General features: G+C 47.1%; 1 protein-coding gene across 7 annotated transcripts in view; it reads left to right on the forward strand.

Annotated features, from left to right (window-relative positions):
* LOC103054555 (LIM domain only protein 7) overlaps nt 1-18,064 on the forward strand; it is a 102,210-nt gene that overhangs the window by 33,539 nt on the left and 50,607 nt on the right. For all 7 annotated transcript variants that reach the window (XM_088139549.1, XM_088139551.1, XM_088139552.1 and 4 more), the window contains exons 2-4: nt 856-926; nt 3,621-3,690; nt 13,796-13,902. In XM_088139549.1, coding sequence (XP_087995675.1) covers nt 856-926; nt 3,621-3,690; nt 13,796-13,902 — 248 coding nt within the window. The remainder of the gene's footprint in view (nt 1-855; nt 927-3,620; nt 3,691-13,795; nt 13,903-18,064) is intronic.

Below are 18,064 nucleotides of genomic sequence, written 5' to 3' on the forward strand. Positions count from 1 at the left end.
TTTTAAAAAAAAAAACGGTTTTTCCCAGAAAAATGTCCCACCCTGCCAAAGACTTCTTATCTCCATCTGTATGTTTTGGAAAGCAATTTTTCTCTGTTTCAGTGTAACTAAATGAAGATACTAATATGTTGATTTAATGTTAATTTTTCTTCCATTATTTATTTACCTAAAGCAAATAAAACATTTAGTAGAGATAGTTTTCTTTCCTTTTCTTCCTTGACTACTGTAAGAATTCATTACATAGGAGAACTCTTTACTCTTATTCAAAGTTGCGTGACCAGATGGCAGTGGAAACCTGCGGGACATGGTTTCTGTGTGTGGCCTGCTCTTGGAGAAAAGTTGGGTAGAATCACTTTGGAAGAAGAGGTCTCTGAATGCAGTAATTCATGATCAGAATTACCTCCATCATACTTTTAGAGTGTGGTTTTATTTAAATACCGCGTACTTCCCACTCATCAGCATGAGAGATGACCACTGGCCTGAGGAGGCCATCTAAAATACTTGGCCATCACATCCCTTCCACAGTGAAGGCCTCCATACTGAAGCTTTGTCTGACTTTGATGTCTGCTGCATTTCCCAAACTGGTTGAGACCAAATACCTCTTAAGGCTGGAGATGGGTTGGCTGCGAGTCCTGCAGGTGCTGGACTGTCCCTCCACTTTGGATTCTCTCTGAGCACCAGGACCAGGACCATACCCTGCCCCTTCCTTAGGGCATGGCTGAAAGGAAGCGGTGTCCTGCTCCTCAAAGGGAGTATGGATCTGCCCTGTTGAAAGTAACCCCACTGGTGTATCTAAAGCTTCTCTTCTTCACAGTTTTCCCACGAGATTGCTTATTATGATGTTTTTCTTTGCAGGCAGTCACCGGGAAAAGTTTCGGAAACAAGAATTTTCGTGCTGCTTTAGAAGATGGAATCATCCTGTGTGAGTAAGTATTTTGAACCAGAAAAGGCCCGGATTTTTTTGTAAAGACTTTAGACACCACACGGTTGAACTAATGCTATTGTCGATCGTCTGAAACTGCAGAAACAATTCTGCCTTTGTGACGGTGAGATCTTCCATGGCGTTTTGGTGTCTTATACATAGGTTTATCCTTCACTGTGTATGTCTGGGTTGAAAAAAATCAAGCTAGCCTGGCTAGCCGAGGGACTGCTTGTCTCCAAGTATTTCTGCCTGTCCGACAGGTCAGGGAGAGTGGACACACTCTGGGTCCCGTCGATTAAATATTGTCACCTTGTGGGACCCAGAAATGTGCCAACTCTCCTGCTGCATGTGCCCTCTGGAATGATATCGCCCAAGAGATGACGTTCGGGAAATGATTAAAAACGTGGTTGTCCTCCCAGGGTTTGGGATGGGAGGTTGTGGAGTTCCTATGGATTGGGGGCTTTACTGGTAGTGTGTGATCTTCCAGTTGGTTGTGACTTTTTCTAAACATGTGGTTCTCTTTTAATTGTAAGCTGTTCAGAGTCGTTAAGAAGTCAGGCGGCCTCGAAATTGAATTAAATAAATAAACTGTTTTGTTTTGGATCTGAAGGGGAAGCAGTGAGAGGGGAACAGTTGGGGTGGGGAGGGGGAGCGGGTGCGGGTGCGGGAGCCCATCTGGGTCCCCCCCCCCCAATTCCCTGCTTCGTTTCTGGACTGGCTGAAAGGTGCAGATCCAGACCGTGGCAGCAGTAAGTGCAACTTTTTAAGCGTGGTTGCCTTGAGATCATCTTATTTCCTTTTAAAAACGTCTGCCCTGTGTCATGCTTGGCAACCTCATTTTTGTAAAAACGAAACCACTCTGGTTTCAGAAATTCAGAAACCCACAAACTGAAGTTTTGTTGACAAACTATCTTGCTGTTCAAATAATAATTCAGACAATCATTCCCATGTTACAAGAATGCAGAAATGTCTCCCAGGGCAGTCTTCCCTCCAATCTTTCCTGTCTCCTTTTGGCGATTTCTTCATCTGGGTACATTCTGGGAATGGAGATCCAGTGTGAACCTTTGAGTGTATCTAGAACGCAGTACATTTTGAAAACGAAACAGCTTGAAAAGCATGAACAATTCCTCCGGAGAGCATTTGAGCTTTTAGTAAATACCCTTATTTTAAAAAGAACTTTAAAGCAGTGTTTATTGTTTTTGGCAGGCAGGCAATGAAAGGTGAGAATATACAGTGTTTGGCAGATGGGGGCCTCCTTCTGAAGCTTCACTTTATTCTAGCGAGCACCCACTTGCAAGCAAAATGTATCCTGATTTGGATGATGCCCTTTAAAACAAAATTTAAAAAAGGGAAAGGGGGGGAAAGCTTTCTGGGAAGATGGATCGCTTTGCTTTCTTTGATGTGGGGCCTTAGCTTTACAGACCATGGTCTCCATGATCTTATCACCACTTAGGCTTAGGCGTTGCTGGGCTAACAGGGGAAAATGGTTGGCCTCTTACCAGGCTGTTGCACGGAAGTACAAATCCTTAAAGGATAATTGTTCCTGGGTACCAGGGTGATGGGGGCTATCTTGCTTAATTTACACGGTGTGCCTTGTAGTTGATCATGGTGCTTTGGCTACTGAATCTACCAGCAGTTCTTCAACTTCACCATATTGGATCGTTCTGGGTCCCCCCTCCTGTTTTTAATGTCACTGGAGCTGATTCATATCTGCTTTTTACTTGACAGCTGTAGCAACAAGCATTGGTAGACTTTTGTGATAAATCATTGCCGATAAATGTTTCATATGATAGAAAGGATCCTCAGTGGACCAGGTATAGTAAGTCACTGGTCACTACATAAAAGTACTTATCCATAATTATTAGCAGAGCAGGAGCCAAATAGTGACTGTCTTGGGTCTCAATAAAATCTGCTTTTAGGAGACGTTGGGGTCTCTTCAAAGCCAGTCATGTGAGAATCTGGCCATGATGGTTTACTCTGAGGAATTTTGAAACCCTTTTGTCCTAGTCAGATTAGATAGCGAGTCGGTCTGAGGTACCACCGAGTAAAGACTTCCTTTCCTTCTCTGCTGGCAACACTCTGGGGTCTTAGTTCACACAGACAGCTGAACTGAGTCCTGTTTCTCAGAAGGAACAGATACGTGTAAGATAAAATAACCTTCTGGTACTATAACAGAAGTGATGCCTTTAAGCCAGCAGCGGTCTAGCTGTGTTCCAGGGAACTCAGAGTTTCTCAGAATCTTATCAGAAATGTATTCCACAGCAAAAGCGGTTCTAAAAGGCTGTGTGTTGTTGATTCACCCCGAGTGGTAGTGAGGCCTGCCCAGGATTGTGCAGGTGCACGATCTGGGAGGAATCTCCTGCTCCAGCAGAGCAAGGCTTCCTTGGCAGACCCTTGAAAGCATCCCCTGGAGGAGAAGTTTTGAAAACCAGTATTTTGGATAGCCAGCTGTGTAAAACCTGCATTTATCGTCTTTCATTATATGGTGCATTTATTTTCCCATGCTTAAAAAATATTTTTATTTAATATATCTCAGGTATCTGATCTGTGCAAAAGCTGAAGCAAAAACAAGTTTACCCTACCTAATCAATTCCTATAGTTTAAAATGTGGACTACTTTGTAATGTTAATGTCTGTTTAACTTTAGAATTAAACAATACATTTAAAATTTTGATTAATCCTCTCTCTCTTTTTAATAGTCTAATTAACAAGATCAAACCTGGCATCATTAAAAAGATCAATCGCCTGTCAACACCAATAGCTGGATTGGTAAGTAGTAAAAATATGTTCTGGCATTGGCATAGGGGTGGTTGGCACTGATGCTAATAAAAGCTTTCTTGTCTCGTAATTATGCCATGCCTTTATGGAAGTGATGAAGATTTATTGGCTGCAGTTCATATTGGTTAGCCATGACAAGCCTAGTAGTTTCGTTTTGTATTATTTTCTGTACGCTAATGCCGCCAAAAGAGCGTAATCTTTTATCTTCCGTTTCTACTTTCAAATGCCATGTTTCGGCTAAAGACAGGAGGATCTTGTGCACAGGAAGGCTGTTGGGGTCCACCTTAAGCAGAATAGACTGCAGCGCGCGAGAACCATGAGCTGCGCCAGTTCTGTGCTCTCCCCTCATGGAAAGAGGTGTTGGGTACAGGCAGACTTTGAGTTAGGGTTCCTGGGCAAGCTGATGGACATACCCAGCTCGGTTCAAACTGGCTGCCCCAGTTAAAGTGGGCCTAAATGACACTTTCTCCAGCTGATCTTCTGTCTTCACCCGGCTCGGTGGCTTGATCTCGGTGGCAGGATCATGGCATTAAGGATAGGGTGGTGGATTGTTCCTGTCTCCTTCTTATGCAAAATTCATCATCATCCCATATGCTTATTTTTTTTCCTTTAAGCCTTTAACCCCATCCTGCTGTATGTGTATGTGTGTGTTTTTAAGTCAAACTCCCAAACCTGCGTGGAAGTATGAATTTTTCACAACAAAGGGACGTTGGGGGAACCTTGGGAATTTCTCATCCTGCCCACAGTAATCATGATTCAGATCAGGCTCCTGTGCGCTTAAATTAAAGAGGAGGAGGAGGAGGAGGAGGAGGAGGAGGCGGCCTCTTCTTAAGCATTATACAATCCAGATCAATGCATGATCTTCTAAACAGAGGTTAGAGTTTCCCTGATGGTCAGTATTAAGAATGCTTTTTTAGAAACATATCTGCAAGAAGCACCTTAAAGGACACACACGCACGCCCTGGAGCAAATTGTGGGTTTCCATCTGAAAGTGGATATACTTTTAAGAACCAGAGCTGTGACCTTTCTTCAAAGCACTGCTTGTAGCAAAGTACATTTTGGGTGTTCATTTGAAAATGTTTGGGGAAAGATTGATGCCCTTGGGTGTTTTCAACCGGGCATTGTGTTTGCAGGAAGGGCAGCGTTCCAATTAGCAAATTCCATCTGTGCTGCTCTTTATATAAAACGTTCCATGAAAGACGGGCTCTTAGAGCCCCAGCGAATAATCCAATATGTTTGCAAAAGCAAGCGCTTCCTTTTAGAAAAGTTAGGAACTATTTAAAAATAAATGAGCAATTCTACAGTTGGTCACATGACTAAAGTGTACGTAGGGAGCACAAGCTGTTTCTGAATATCTACAGGAAAAAAAGTTATCTTTTAAAAGTTTGGACTTCCAGATTTGCAGGAGTTGCATCTGTCTGTTTTTCACAGGATAAGTAAAGATGATGAAATCAGGTTTCAGCTTACCCCAGGTCACGTGTGAAATTACAGTTCGTAGTTATTTGTCGTGGCCAAGCCCTCCCGGTCTCAGCTGGAAATTCACATGGCTAGGGATTCTCCTGATAACACCTTGCAATGGTTCCACCGCTGTGATTCGCACCCCTTGGAGTCCCGTTTGGCCCTACGAGGTTTAAAAAGGCCCTTGAAGCTTCCCTTTGGTAGAAACTTCCTTTCGTGCAGCTGGAAGGAGCGCTCTTTTTGAAAGCCCCAGACCTGTTTAAATTACGGCAGTGCTGGGGTTGGAGAACGATTGCCAAACTGATGGTTCTGCATACATGCGCACAGACCCGTGCGCGCATACTTGCCCGTCCTACATTGCGATGTTATTGTCCTCTGCTTGTTCTGTAAGCACATACCAAATGAACATCGTCTCCTGTCAGAGAGGCAGGACCATCTGCCAGTGACTCGTGGGCGGTGGCTGTATTTGCCCTTCAGCTCTGATGAAGGACAGGAGGAATTTTCTATCGGGGATGGAAAATATGGTCTCCCCCCCCTCCAACCTCCAGAACGGTTGAAGCTACAGGGCTGAGGGCTGCTGTGTAGGCAGCCCAAAACCAGCCCGAGTCTGAACAAGAACATTGTTAGCCACCCAGAGTCATGAGTCTGAGACGGATGGCCATACGAATTGAGTAAACGAGTAAGTAAGAGGCCAAGGCAGAGCCACGAACTGCCGGGGTCAGGCAGACGTGCACGTGCTCCTAATTTAATTTGGCCCGGGCTGACTTTCCAGGTGGCTGTGCTTGTGCTGCACCCCAGCGGAGGGCAGGTACGAAACCTCCGCTCTTTGTTGGTGGATTTACATCTGCCTTTCCTCCAGGAGCGCAGGACGGTGTGCACAGCGCTCCCTCCTCTGTTTTTCCTCACAGCACCCAGCCCGTGAGGTCGCTTGGGCTGGGAGAGAGCACTGTGACTGGCCCCCACGTCACGTAGGCAGCTTCTGGGGCTGAGAAGGTGGTTTAAAAAAAAAAAAAGTATAATAAAAGCATCCAGGAGGTAATAGCGGCCCTTCAAATTATAAATCCTTCAAAGAAGATGTATAATGTTGTCATTTTATAAATGCGAGTTGTAAAAAATAATCTGAACCATAGCTGTCATGGTTTATGAACTGAAGTTGTTCCCATTTTCCTTTTATAATGGCAGGGAAAGATAAGAAATGACTGAATGGCCTTCCTTAGCACATCCCTTATGCAAAGAATGGAAATAGTGCTTAAGCATCAAAGACTATTAGATCCACGTTTAATTTTCTCCTACGATGGCCCAATAACTGTAGGATCTCTGATTTATATGTAAATGTACCCTTTTTCTGTTGAATTGCGAATAGTCTTGAACGGGCCCATTTTCACCGTAAAACCCAGACCAAATAATGCTCAAATCCCAGCAGTCAAGCCCTCCTATGAAATGTCTTCCATCAGGTCATCACCAGATGCTCCTTTAAAGCTTGACACCCACACTGGGGAAGGGCAGAACTGGGAATCTGTCTGAGCCACAAGTCTCCATTGAACCAGAAACAGGACCTGCCCAGGCCTCTTCCCCAGTCCTGTCTGTCGAGACGTCCCTTTTGCCCTGCCTTGCCGTCCCACCAGCCCCTTTCCCACCAACGTCTTCTTCTCGGCTGCTCTACAGCGGACATCCCAGAGAATTGAATTATTTCTTCTGCGCTAAAGTATGGATGGCAAGGTAGCCGCGGTTCCCAAGCCATTGCTGTTAAAATTACCTATATCCTTAGGGTCCAGTTTCCAAGGCAAACGGTGACCCTGGGCCTCAGACGCGGGTTTCTAAGTTTGATCTCATTTGCAGAGACTTCCGGGTATCACTGACATTGGACAGATCTTGCCAGAAGGGGAAGTCGATGCCCCATCGCGGCATCTGGCGCATTCTGGGTTGGTGACCGAGCTTCCATGCTGGTGGAGGGGAGGCACGTTCTTGCAACTCAGAAGCGTCTAACTGGGAGGGCAGCCTTCCAGACCATGGCATCTTCCCGTCCCTGGGAATAAAAACGGCTTGACCGTCGCTCTCAGGGTAGATTGTTGTGGCGTACGCGGTAAAGCAGCTGGCAATGGCGTTCGCTGCGGAAGCACAAACAAGTCAACAAGTGGTATTTGCGGATGATTAAGCACAGCAGTTCACTTAAGGCGTTCAAAGGTCGTGGATGCACACACTCTTGCTTTCCACCAAGCACGGTGCCAGGGGATTATTCCAGGGAGTTGGCAGCTCCTCCTCTGGCAGGCCTGAACCCCAAACTGGTTCAGCCAGAAGATGTGCATTCTAGTGAGCGTGAAAAAAAAGTCTCAGAGGATCAGGGAACTGTCATCTTTTTTTGCTGTCTCGTTGCTGAACGTCCTTCAGCGTAGGAGCCGGTGAGTAGGCAGCCCTGAGAATGGGTGGGTAAAGAATGCGCATATTTGCCCTGCCCTGAACACTTCCTGGCCAGCTCTATCGGAGCCTGTATTTCTTCTCCATCTCTGGTTTCACAAGCGCATTTTTATGATGTGCATCACTGCTGCTAATCAACATTCCCCTCGGTTTTGTTGACACTGGGTGGGGAAACTGCAAACTCCTGAAAGCTCTGCCATTATGCGCCGGCTGTGTGTGGTGGGCTTGGCAAAGGTTATAGGGACGAAAAAGGAGCCACCACCAGCTGCCACAGCAGCCCATGCCTAGGACAGAAATGAGGACGGGTCTCGGGAAGCATGAGGGACCTCCCATGGCTCAGTGATACTACAGGTGGGGACTAACCTCCTTTTCATGCTGAAATCTTGCACCATCCTCAGAAAATGCATCTCGGTAGAGTTTGGCATTCTTTTTGTGAAATTAAGTTGCAAAAGCCAGGCCACCCTAAGGAACAGTTAGGAAAAAGAACCACAAAACTTGTTTTGACCAGAGCTTCATTCCCAGCCGCCCTTAACCAGTTAACACTTTTGTTCTTGCAGAATGTCTGATGCTTTCTTCCTTCTGGGTCTGGGGTCTCGCTTCCTAAATGGAAGTGGCGCGTGAAAGCAGGCAAGAAGAATGCCAAAGAGCGAGCTGGGCTTTCTCTGCCCCTTCGCGATGGTTAGATCAGAGGGTGCTGTGAGGAGCAGAGAAAACGAAAAGCATACTCAACGTCAGTTGCTTACACTTTCATAAGTAGCTAATCTTAACTTTTCCTGTCTCTTTTTCCCCCCGTGGCAGCTACTTCAGCCTATAACCACAGATTCGCATTGTCCTCCACTTTGTCCTCTGTCTTCTCCAAGCTAAGCAGTGACTGAGACCTCCCTAGACAGCACAGCTAAAAGTAGAGTGCCCAGGGATGAGGGTTGTCTCAGCTGAGACGTCTGGGTGTGTCCGTTTTGAGCGAGCACATGCACACTGTCACTGGATTTGGTGTCCAATTACACAGCTGGAAACCTTTAGGAAAAGCCAATATCATACATAGTAATGCTATAAAATTACATGGAACGCTTGGAATCTAATGCTTTCTTTAGGAAATCTTGACTTTCCCAAGCATTTGGGCAATTCTTCCAATTCAAGCAATGCATTGATTTGGAGTGTTAGAGGGTCTGAGTGGGTGGGTGGGTGTTCAAAGCATCCACAGATCAAAAGTGGCTTCTCTAATAATAGCCGTGGATGGAATTCTAAGTTGGGGTTGAGCCATTCCTGTCCTGTACGATTTTGGAGCTCTACCAAGATTAAGGCTCTTGAGTTCACACCCCCTGAAGCTCAGATGATATTCACATCCTCCTCCTTCCCATTTCAAGTGGCAGAATGGGTAGCTGAAACTCCCGAGTCTGGTTTACAACACCCTTGATTGCTCCTTTTCCTGCAGGTGAACTGGAGGCATTAGCAGGTAATCACATTTCTGTCCATCCTATGGAAGTTCTTACTTGCTGATTGTTATAAAACAGTGCCAGAGCAAGTTCCCCTAGAGGGTTTTTTTTTCCCCCAATTTCTGCTCGAGTGACTTTTTCTCTTTTTGCCTATCTCATCTCGATGAAGATATAGTGAGGCAAAAAAGTATTTAGTCAGCCACCAATTGTGCAAGTTCTCCCACTTAAAAAGATGAGAGAGGCCTGTAATTTTCATCATAGGTATACCTCAACTATGAGAGACAAAATGGGGGAAAAAATCCAGAAAATCACATTGTCTGATTTTTAAAGAATTTATTTGCAAATCATGGTGGAAAATAAGTATTTGGTCAATATCAAAAGTTCATCTCAATACTTTGTTATATATCCTTTCTTGGCAATGACAGAGGTCAAACGTTTTCTGTAAGTCTTCACAGGGTTTTCACACACTGTTGCTGGTATTTTGGCCCATTCCTCCATGCAGATCTCCATGCAGATAAATACTTTTTTGCCCCACTGTAACCCTGATCACAAGCTTGGTTCTTTTGTCAGCTGCTGTGCTTGTGGAATCTGTGCTCTGTCTGCACAAATCATTTCAGGACCAGTAAAAGTTTGTTGTTCACAAAGCTCAGTTAAATTGGGCCACTCGCTACCCTCAGGATGAGGGAGGGACACTAATTTGAGTGTTTGCAGAGGATCAGACAAATGAATGGGGAAGCAGGCCGTCAGTGGCAACACCCCTCAGTTACGAGCTGGTGGGGAGGAAAAGGCTTGCTCCCAGCTCGTGAACCCCTGCTGTCCCGGGCCCTGTCCCCACATCATGCTGGTCCCAGTCTGCCACGTCCACAGCAGGAGAGGAGTGGAGGCCTCAGGACTCCACATCCCTTTCCCCAGTTGGTCAGGCAGGCGCAGGGGTGTGGCTGGGCCAGGGCGGCCTGGCTGAGTTTGGGAGATGGGTTCAGTGCTGCCCACCCTTGGGGAGAAGAGGTTGGGATTTCCAGTTCCCCTCGGCCTTCAGCTCTTTCTCTAGGGCAACTGAGGACAGCAGTGGAGTGGTTTTGGATTCCCCCAGGATGGCTGTCTTGGTGGAGTCAATTGAACCCGGTGCAAGACCCCCATGTGGTCAATTGCTGGTCAGTTGACCCCCCTTGACAGCCCAACTCAGGGCCCCAAATTGACCCAGTTAGATGGGCCATCATCCACCACAGCTGTTCTCACGCGCTTAATACATAAGCTAAATTACTGCGACCCGCCCTGAATTGACACATTCTATGCCTCTCAATCCAGCACTATAAAATTGCAGGAAATTGCCTGCGAAAAGGGTATGGTTCACACTGAGAATCGTGGATGGTTAGTGGTGTGTTTCATGTTCATCTTTCAGTTCCTTTGGCATACCCAATCTGGATATGCTAGAATTAGTGGTTTTATTCTTAAGCATTTCAGTCGCATGAAGAGGGTCAAGACTGTAACTTTCCTACTGTTACAGATATTTCACTAAATATATATCTTTAAGATTTTACAGTTATTGCCGTGAAAATATTTGAGTCGTTTTATTAATCAGTTATATATTTGCTATTATTTTTAGCTAACACATGTAAAAGGACCATAACCTACTTCTTCAGTTTTGTTAATAAAGAGCTTAAATATGATACACCATACTGTTGATTTAGGATTCAGAACATTTTCTTGAAAAGCCATTAAATGGATTCATATGACAAGGATTTAATCCTCCTTTTTTAAGGGAGAAATCTCGTGGTTACATGATGACATTTAGACTGCTGATCATCCTCAGCCATGAATAGGTGGTGGGTCTATTAGAGAGTCCGTCGCAAGGATCAGGAAAAAAGTCAAATTGTTTTCCAGCTCCTGAGGGCAAATAGAAGGTTATTATTGTTCAGTTCCATTGACTCTATACAGTAATGCACAGAACTGTGCTGAGTAATCCCTTACGTGGGTCAGCCACCCACCTTGAAACTCTGTCCCTAGCCCCTCCTTTGAATAGATTTGAGAGAAAATGGGGGGGGCGGGGGGAGAGAGATCTGCATTTCACACGTTCATAATTTATTCTACTCTGATCTTCTTGAAGAATAAGAAAAATATTTATGGGTCTTTCCTCTTAGTATCCACACAGATACACCGTTCGCCTGATATGCAAATATACGCATTCCACATGAGCTATAAATTAAGTTGAGATAAACTAAGTTATGATACTTAGTGGTAAAACAACCGAGTCCAACTTGAATATTTTGATTTGGCATATTTGTTACCAGTATTCACCAGCATTCATGTTATCACAATGCCATGTTTCATTAGACCACGTTTGTGTAGTTGTTAGTATAAGCTATGGGTGTGTGCTTTTGAAGCTTTAAGAGTTAAGAAAAATATACTGAAACAATTTGAAGTGGTGTGAATAAATACTGGAAGTCCTTGTCTTTGTATAACTGACTGAAGTGTTTTAATTTGGTAGCGCCTACATATGCTGGCTAACTCACTCATAGCTATTAAGACTAATTCTCATTCCTGTCTAATTTTCAGCCATGTTGTACATCAGGTGGAAGAGAGAGCATGTGAGTTAAGACAGGAAGGAGTCCAGCCTGTGTGCTGCGCGATGAAGCCCTCCTCTAGCTCGTGGTTTGCCACCTTAAGACTCCTCACGCCCACATGCACGCCTCTCTCCCCCCTGCCCTCCCCGCCCTCCCCTCGGGCATACGCTGAAGAGGACCCAAATCTGGCATTTCTGCTCCGGCTGAATGGAGGTGATGTCAGTGGCTCTGGCCGCCGGCCGCGCGTTCCAGAACTCGCATTGATTACGTCAGGAGCACAGACGATTCCCACCCACTTAGGCCCTTTGCTTAAGCGAGTGAAGAAAGCAAGCCACTCGAGGGCTGCTCGGCTGGAACTGATAGGAGGCCAGGAGCTGCTTAAAAGCGACTTGCTTCATAACGCGTCCCGCCTCTCACGTGCCTTTCTCATGATTTAGGTTCCTTTTGGCGAACAGGGCTGCATCCCTCGGTAGAGCCCAAAGAAATAATCAGTTGTCCCATCATGCGCTTGCTGGTCTCAAGCTCTCCACGCCCCGTGGGGATAATTCTGCCCCTCCTCGATTCCTTGCGTTCCTCCATACGGGTCCTGCGTAGCTGGGGGAGTGGGCTTTCTGCCCTGGCGCCTGGAATCCCGTGAGCGTGGACGGGGCGAACGTTCGGCGGGAAGGCGGCCTGCAGGGTGGGAGCCTCCAAGGCTGTAAGATGGGACGGGTGACCTGGGGGGCCTGTCTTTTGATGTCCACTTAATAACTGCCGTTGGGAATGATTTAGCCAGTGGTTCAAGGACTGGTGGTTGAAGCCAAGCTTGAACATTGTATGCGGAACCATTCTGGACTTTGTCCTTAACGGTCCAGGCATCGGGAACCGCTGCGATGTTTGCAGAGGGTGGGCAGCCCCTTTGGCGTGTGCTGATCCCCAGCCCAGCTTGGCCACAGGCTATGCCGGGGGCAAAGGCAACCGGACTTATTACAGCCCAGAGTAATCCCGAGACCTGTTTACAAGCTAAACTCCCATCTACCCTCCGCCGTGGACTTTGGACCCCTCGCTCGCTCTCAGCCCACAAAACAGGACGTAAATGGGACAAACACACATATTTATATTTACTGATAAATGAGCAAATGGTCATTCTGAGTTCATACCGAATGGCTGTTACAATCCCTGGACAGCAGCCCTTTTTGTTTTCGGAGCAGGGATGCAAAGCCGGGGTGTAGCCGGTTTAGTCCCTTCCTCTCGCACCTGCAAGAGGGACGGCTCGTGGTCCCCAGAGGGACGCGTGGGGCGCCTGTCGGTTCCCAGGTGTTGGTAAAGGGGGCTTCCCTCTTTCCTGGCCAGCCCCAGCCAGGAAGGAGAGGAGCGACCTCGGAGGGCCGCTCTGAATTGCGGCTCAGCCGGACACGCGGAGCAGCTCAACTTTCCTGGAGCCGAGTTCACAGACCCTAACTGGAAACACCCCATTTCCAAAGTCTGGACTGCGGGTCCCCCAGTTATGTGCGCTTCCTCTCCAGAGCACTCTTTTCCGCTCTTCAGAATCTAGATTTAAGCATTCTTGGGGCATGGGGGATTGGGTTTCATTACGTTAAAGAGCTAGCCCGGTCAGCAGCAAGGGAGGACCTCGTTTCCTTCGCCTCTCTGCAGGGTTCGGGGTAAGCTTTGCCCTCTGGCTGAGCGAGCCACTGCCCTGGAGCGGGTGGTGCCAATCTGTGCCCAGCCACACCTAGTTTGCCCAGCGAAACCGCACATTCTGCTCCGTCTTTGCTCTCGCCTTGCCTGCCTGCCTGCCTTCCCTCCCTCCCTCTGCCTCCGCCGGTAACCAAAACCCCCTCGCAGGTGGTGCTTTCTGCAATCCCTCCGTAGCATAGAAACAGGGTTCCTCCTCCTGAGCTCCTCCGTTGCCAACCGTTCCTGGGTGGGTGAATGTCAGTAGCCAGAGTTATTTTTAAATGTGAGAGGTGAGGCTTGTCATGCAAAGCTGAGAAGTGGGCGTTTGTTTGCCGAGCTGACATCGAGGGGGGACGCGCTCACCGGCCAGGCCGGTTTGCCTTTAGACCTGCTTATCTCCAGTGGGTCTGTCAGCTGCCGAGCTCCTGCGGGCCCCGGAGTCTCGGGAAGTGTCCCTTGTCATCTGGGATCCTGAGGACCGGGCTGGACTTTGAGACTTCGGCTCATCGACCTGCAGCACTCCCCTCCCTGCTACTTGACTAAGCAGCTGCGTTCTGCTTCTCTTCACAGGATAATATAAATGTGTTTTTGAAAGCTTGTGAAAACCTTGGATTAAAAGAAGCTCAGCTTTTTCATCCCGGCGACCTTCAGGATTTATCTAACCGAGTTACCGTCAAGTAAGTATTGCTAAGTCCTGTACTTCATACGTGTGTAGTCCCTTGTATGTTGTGTCAGGCTGAATCTTGTTAGGATGTGCAAGTTGAGATTTGCTGCTAAGTTCCAGGAAAAAGCTAGCCCAGTCCTCAGGAATTCTTTATTCAGGCTGTAAAATGTACTAAGCTTTTTGACAGATTAATGGGTAGATTAATTCAGAGAGAAAATACAAAACTGGAGGGGAAAAGGAATTTTTACCGAAAGCTGGTAACTACGAGGGGTTATTCTGGGGTGAGATGTATATGTCTCTGTTCACCTTCAGTCGAGTGTTCAGACGTTAAAGCCCGTGACCTGTAAAACGGTATCCAGAACGCAGCCTCTCTCTTCTGTAGAGAACCCAGGGACAGGCTGCCTGAGGGCTACGTGAGAGCTGGTGTCGGCTGTGGCCACGCTCAGCATTGGTGGACCAGGAACTCTTTGGTTTAACTCACCTGAGCTTTACCCGAAGCCTGGGTGACCACTCCTTTAACCCATGGCATCGTTTCCGAGATACGGAATTTATCATCTCAACCCTCCCTAACGTTGACCCAAGAATGACGAAGGATCGTTCCATGATCCCTGAAGGAGATCTTTCTCTCCACAGGTGGAATGTGGTCAGAAAGTTCTGCCACGAGCGGCGTGTCTGTCTCTGTGTACCTCCTTTCTCTTAGGAAGGGGGGACACCTAGCAAAATGAGCGTCACGGACATTGTGGCCAGGCTAAAAAGACTTGCTTAATTGTTCAAATAATTATTTTAGATTTGCGCATTTAAGTGCATTGGACCTTGCACAATCTGCTTTCTGTAATCTTGAGACTGCCAGAAAGTGTGTGTGTGTGTGTGTGTGTGTGTAAACGTATGCGGGTTCTAAGTTTAAAAGCAGTGGAACGGCAAAGTCCCTCATATCTTGCCAAGATCATGACTGTTCCTGGGGTAGAGAAGGCATTCAGCAGATGGCGTTGCTGTTGTGGAAGAGGACACAAACAGAGGATTCCACGCTCCCTTCCCACTTGGCCTTTCCTTTTGTTTGTGAAAGGCAGCACGTGAAGAATCATAAACACCTTTGTGAAATCAACCTGACTAAATCTTTTGCAACCTGGAAAACTGAACAGTCAAAAGCGAGGTGTCTGATACCGCTCCTGTGGTGTGTCAGAATTGCCCCCGGGCGACCGAGCCAGGGGTGCCATGGCACCGTCTCCCCTTCCTGCTGGCGTAGAGCAGCACGGCCGGCAAGTCCTCCAACAGGCCTCCTGTCGGGAGGCAGCGCGTGGGACCAGGCAAGGAGGGCTGGCAGCTTCAGAAATTCAGATCTGCATTCCTGTGGAGTTGCCTCTTTCTGCCCCCCTCCCGCCGTTAGAGTAAGAGGAGAAGGTGGTGCAATTTCCTCTTGGTCTGCTGGAAATGCTGTAGAACTGCCTGGTGTGTGTGTGCCACAATTTTCTCCTGGTTAGACTGTCACAAACACAGTGTGTGTCCATTGGATGGCAGCATCCAGCGCCCCCATGTGTACTCTCCGTAACCGTCAGGAGGGTCAGGTTCCCTTTTCCCTTCCCAAAGCCTTAATCTGGGAGCAAGAGAGGAAAGAGCGGGTTTTTCTGTGCGTGCTGCTGTGCTACTTTTGGGTTTCTTTGGCTGTCCCCCAGCTTCTCAGCTCTCACCTCCCTCCCAGGAACCGGAAAGACAGGCGGCTTGCCTTCAGCTCTTTCGGATCCTCCTTTGCTTACGAGGAAAGCTCCCCCCTGCTTCCCCAGCTTCATTTTGCGTTGCAACCGGTCGCACGGGTCGCCACCATCCTGGTCCTGGTCCTGGTCCTGGTCCTGGTCCTGGTCCTGGTCCTGGTCCTGGTCCTGGTCCTGGTCCTGTCGCAGGTGGCGAAAGCTGCTGCACAGAACCGCAGTCGTTCAGAAACGGCTCCTTTCTTCTGGGCCGGCTTAAGGAGCAAGGTGGGAGCTCACTGGCGCCTGCAGCCCCCAGCACAGGGAATCAGCTGCGGCCAGACGGCTTAAAAGCAAACCCGTCGGGCAAGAGTTGTGTGGAAACTCTCCTAGGAACGAACTGCAGGCCCAGCCAGGCCGTGCACTCACCGGTGTTGATGAGGTTATGGGCGAACTGGGCAGATCGATCGATATCCGGGGTGCGCATTGTTCTGAGAAAAGGCAGCCCTCCGTTCTTGGGACGAGCTCTTACTCCACAGCCCTTCCCCTTTCCTTCAAGCTGGCCTGTCACAGCCAGGAGGCCGTGTGCACCGATGCCATTTAGCTTATTTTGCACGGCGGGGACTGGCCGTTCGTGTATACCCTTTCACATGGTCACTTCTCTTTAAAATTGGTTTTATACTTTTTTCACTTGAGTCACATGATAAAACTGGGCATAGTGTGGCATGCCTTAAGCTTCAGCTTTCTTACATAATTCGTATTTTCTGTCCAGGTCGCAGTTAAATTAAGGTAACTTGCAGCTGCGCTTTTCTGCAGTGAAGGAAATTCACACTGGATTGCGCTCATTGTGCTATTCTGTTGCAGTCAGGGTTGCGGGAGCACATTGAAGGAAGAGTGTCATCGGCACTAGGATTTTGATTTGGGACCGACAGAGCTGGTCCAGGCGGGATGCTCTAAGGCTGCATATGGGTGTGCCATATCTTCGTTAAAATGCTGTCTGTCACAAACATATTTGGAGCAACCGTTGGTCATGGGGTGCAACCTTATAACCTGCATGCCGTTGCAGAAGTGAGGTTCAGCAGAGAGCCGGGGAAGGCAACGTGGCTGGCAGGAGGGAGGGAGGGAGCCGGGGCCCTCGAGCTTAGCTGGGAACTTGGGTGGCGTTTTCCACATGGCGTTTTCCAGATCCTCTGGACTGCACTCCAGCCAGAATGGTGGAAGGCTGTGATGGAAGAAAGTATGGATAGCCTTCACCCACAGAGGAAACGTGGAGAACGACTGTCTTTTACATAAGCAGGTTTCCAGTTTTGTAAACATTGGAACCTGGTGCATGTTTTAATCAGCTGGGAGAAGTATATTCAAAAACTAGGTGGACAAAGAGAATGAAAAGTGCATCCAGACTTTTCTTGGCATTGACTTTCTGTACAAACAGATTATACATGAATCTCCACTTTCTGTAGGAAATGAGCATGACTCAAGGTCAAACAGCCAAGATTATTATAGGGTGCAATGTGAAACTCCAGCTAAAAATACTTGCAGGAGCTTGGAGAAAGCTAAACAACATCCTTGGGTCTTTTGCCTCCTCTGAGGGGGTGCTGCACCCTGAAGTTTCAGGGCCTTGGCGTGTTTTCTTTTTCATGGGGCCTTTTGTAAATTTTGAAATATAATTCGAATTATTAGTTTCAATCTGAAAAGAATCATGCTCTGAAAAATGCATCCTGTGTATGTGCTCTTCCTAAGTGTGGAAATAACCAAAGATTTTGGGTCCTAGTTCTAAGCATGTTTGCTCAGAAACGTTACTTGGGTCTCTATAATTGGGCTTGATTCCCCTGTGGATACAGGAAGGATGTTTTCCTTTCAATGCTGAGGAGATGTCCTGAATGAGGGCTTCACCCAGGTATCCCTCCCTGTCCGGCACGCGGCCAAAGCCTTCTGGGCGTTTCTTCACCCAAAGAATGTATCTGGTATCAGGAGATAACCTCAGTTGCTTATTACATAATAGTGCAAGACCTTGAATTTTCTGCATAGGCCTGTTTGTTTCTTATTTTGATTTATGAACTCTTAAGCAATTCTCTTAATAATTACTTTGAATTGCCTTAATTCTATCGATGTCTGACTCTGCAGTCCTCAACAGATTATAGTAATTAAATACCTTTGAACTCTGTAGAATGAATTTACTGGTGAAAGTATTTAGAACTGGGCTGTGAACTCTGTGTCCTGATATATAGTTATTGCCTAACTATTATTTTACAGTGCTAGTCAAAATCTCTTCCTTTGTACAGAGAATTAAATGTGTGTGAATATTCACTGTCCTAAAGCTGCTGCTTTAATTTAAATTCTGAAATTCTAGTGTGGAAGGGGTGGCAGTATCTATCTGCCCATAAATAAATTAATAAAATAAATTGCTTCTATAGAAATTTCAAATCTAAGCCGCTAAAGATTGGCAGAAATGCATGTACGTACCAGTTGCTTAAGTTGTACGATAACCTGAAC

The sequence above is a fragment of the Python bivittatus genome, unplaced genomic scaffold (assembly GCF_059951505.1).
Source record: "Python bivittatus isolate LINGU-HERP-01145 unplaced genomic scaffold, Pbiv_v1 ctg000210_np1212, whole genome shotgun sequence".
In the NCBI taxonomy this organism is placed as follows: Eukaryota; Metazoa; Chordata; class Lepidosauria; order Squamata; family Pythonidae; genus Python; species Python bivittatus.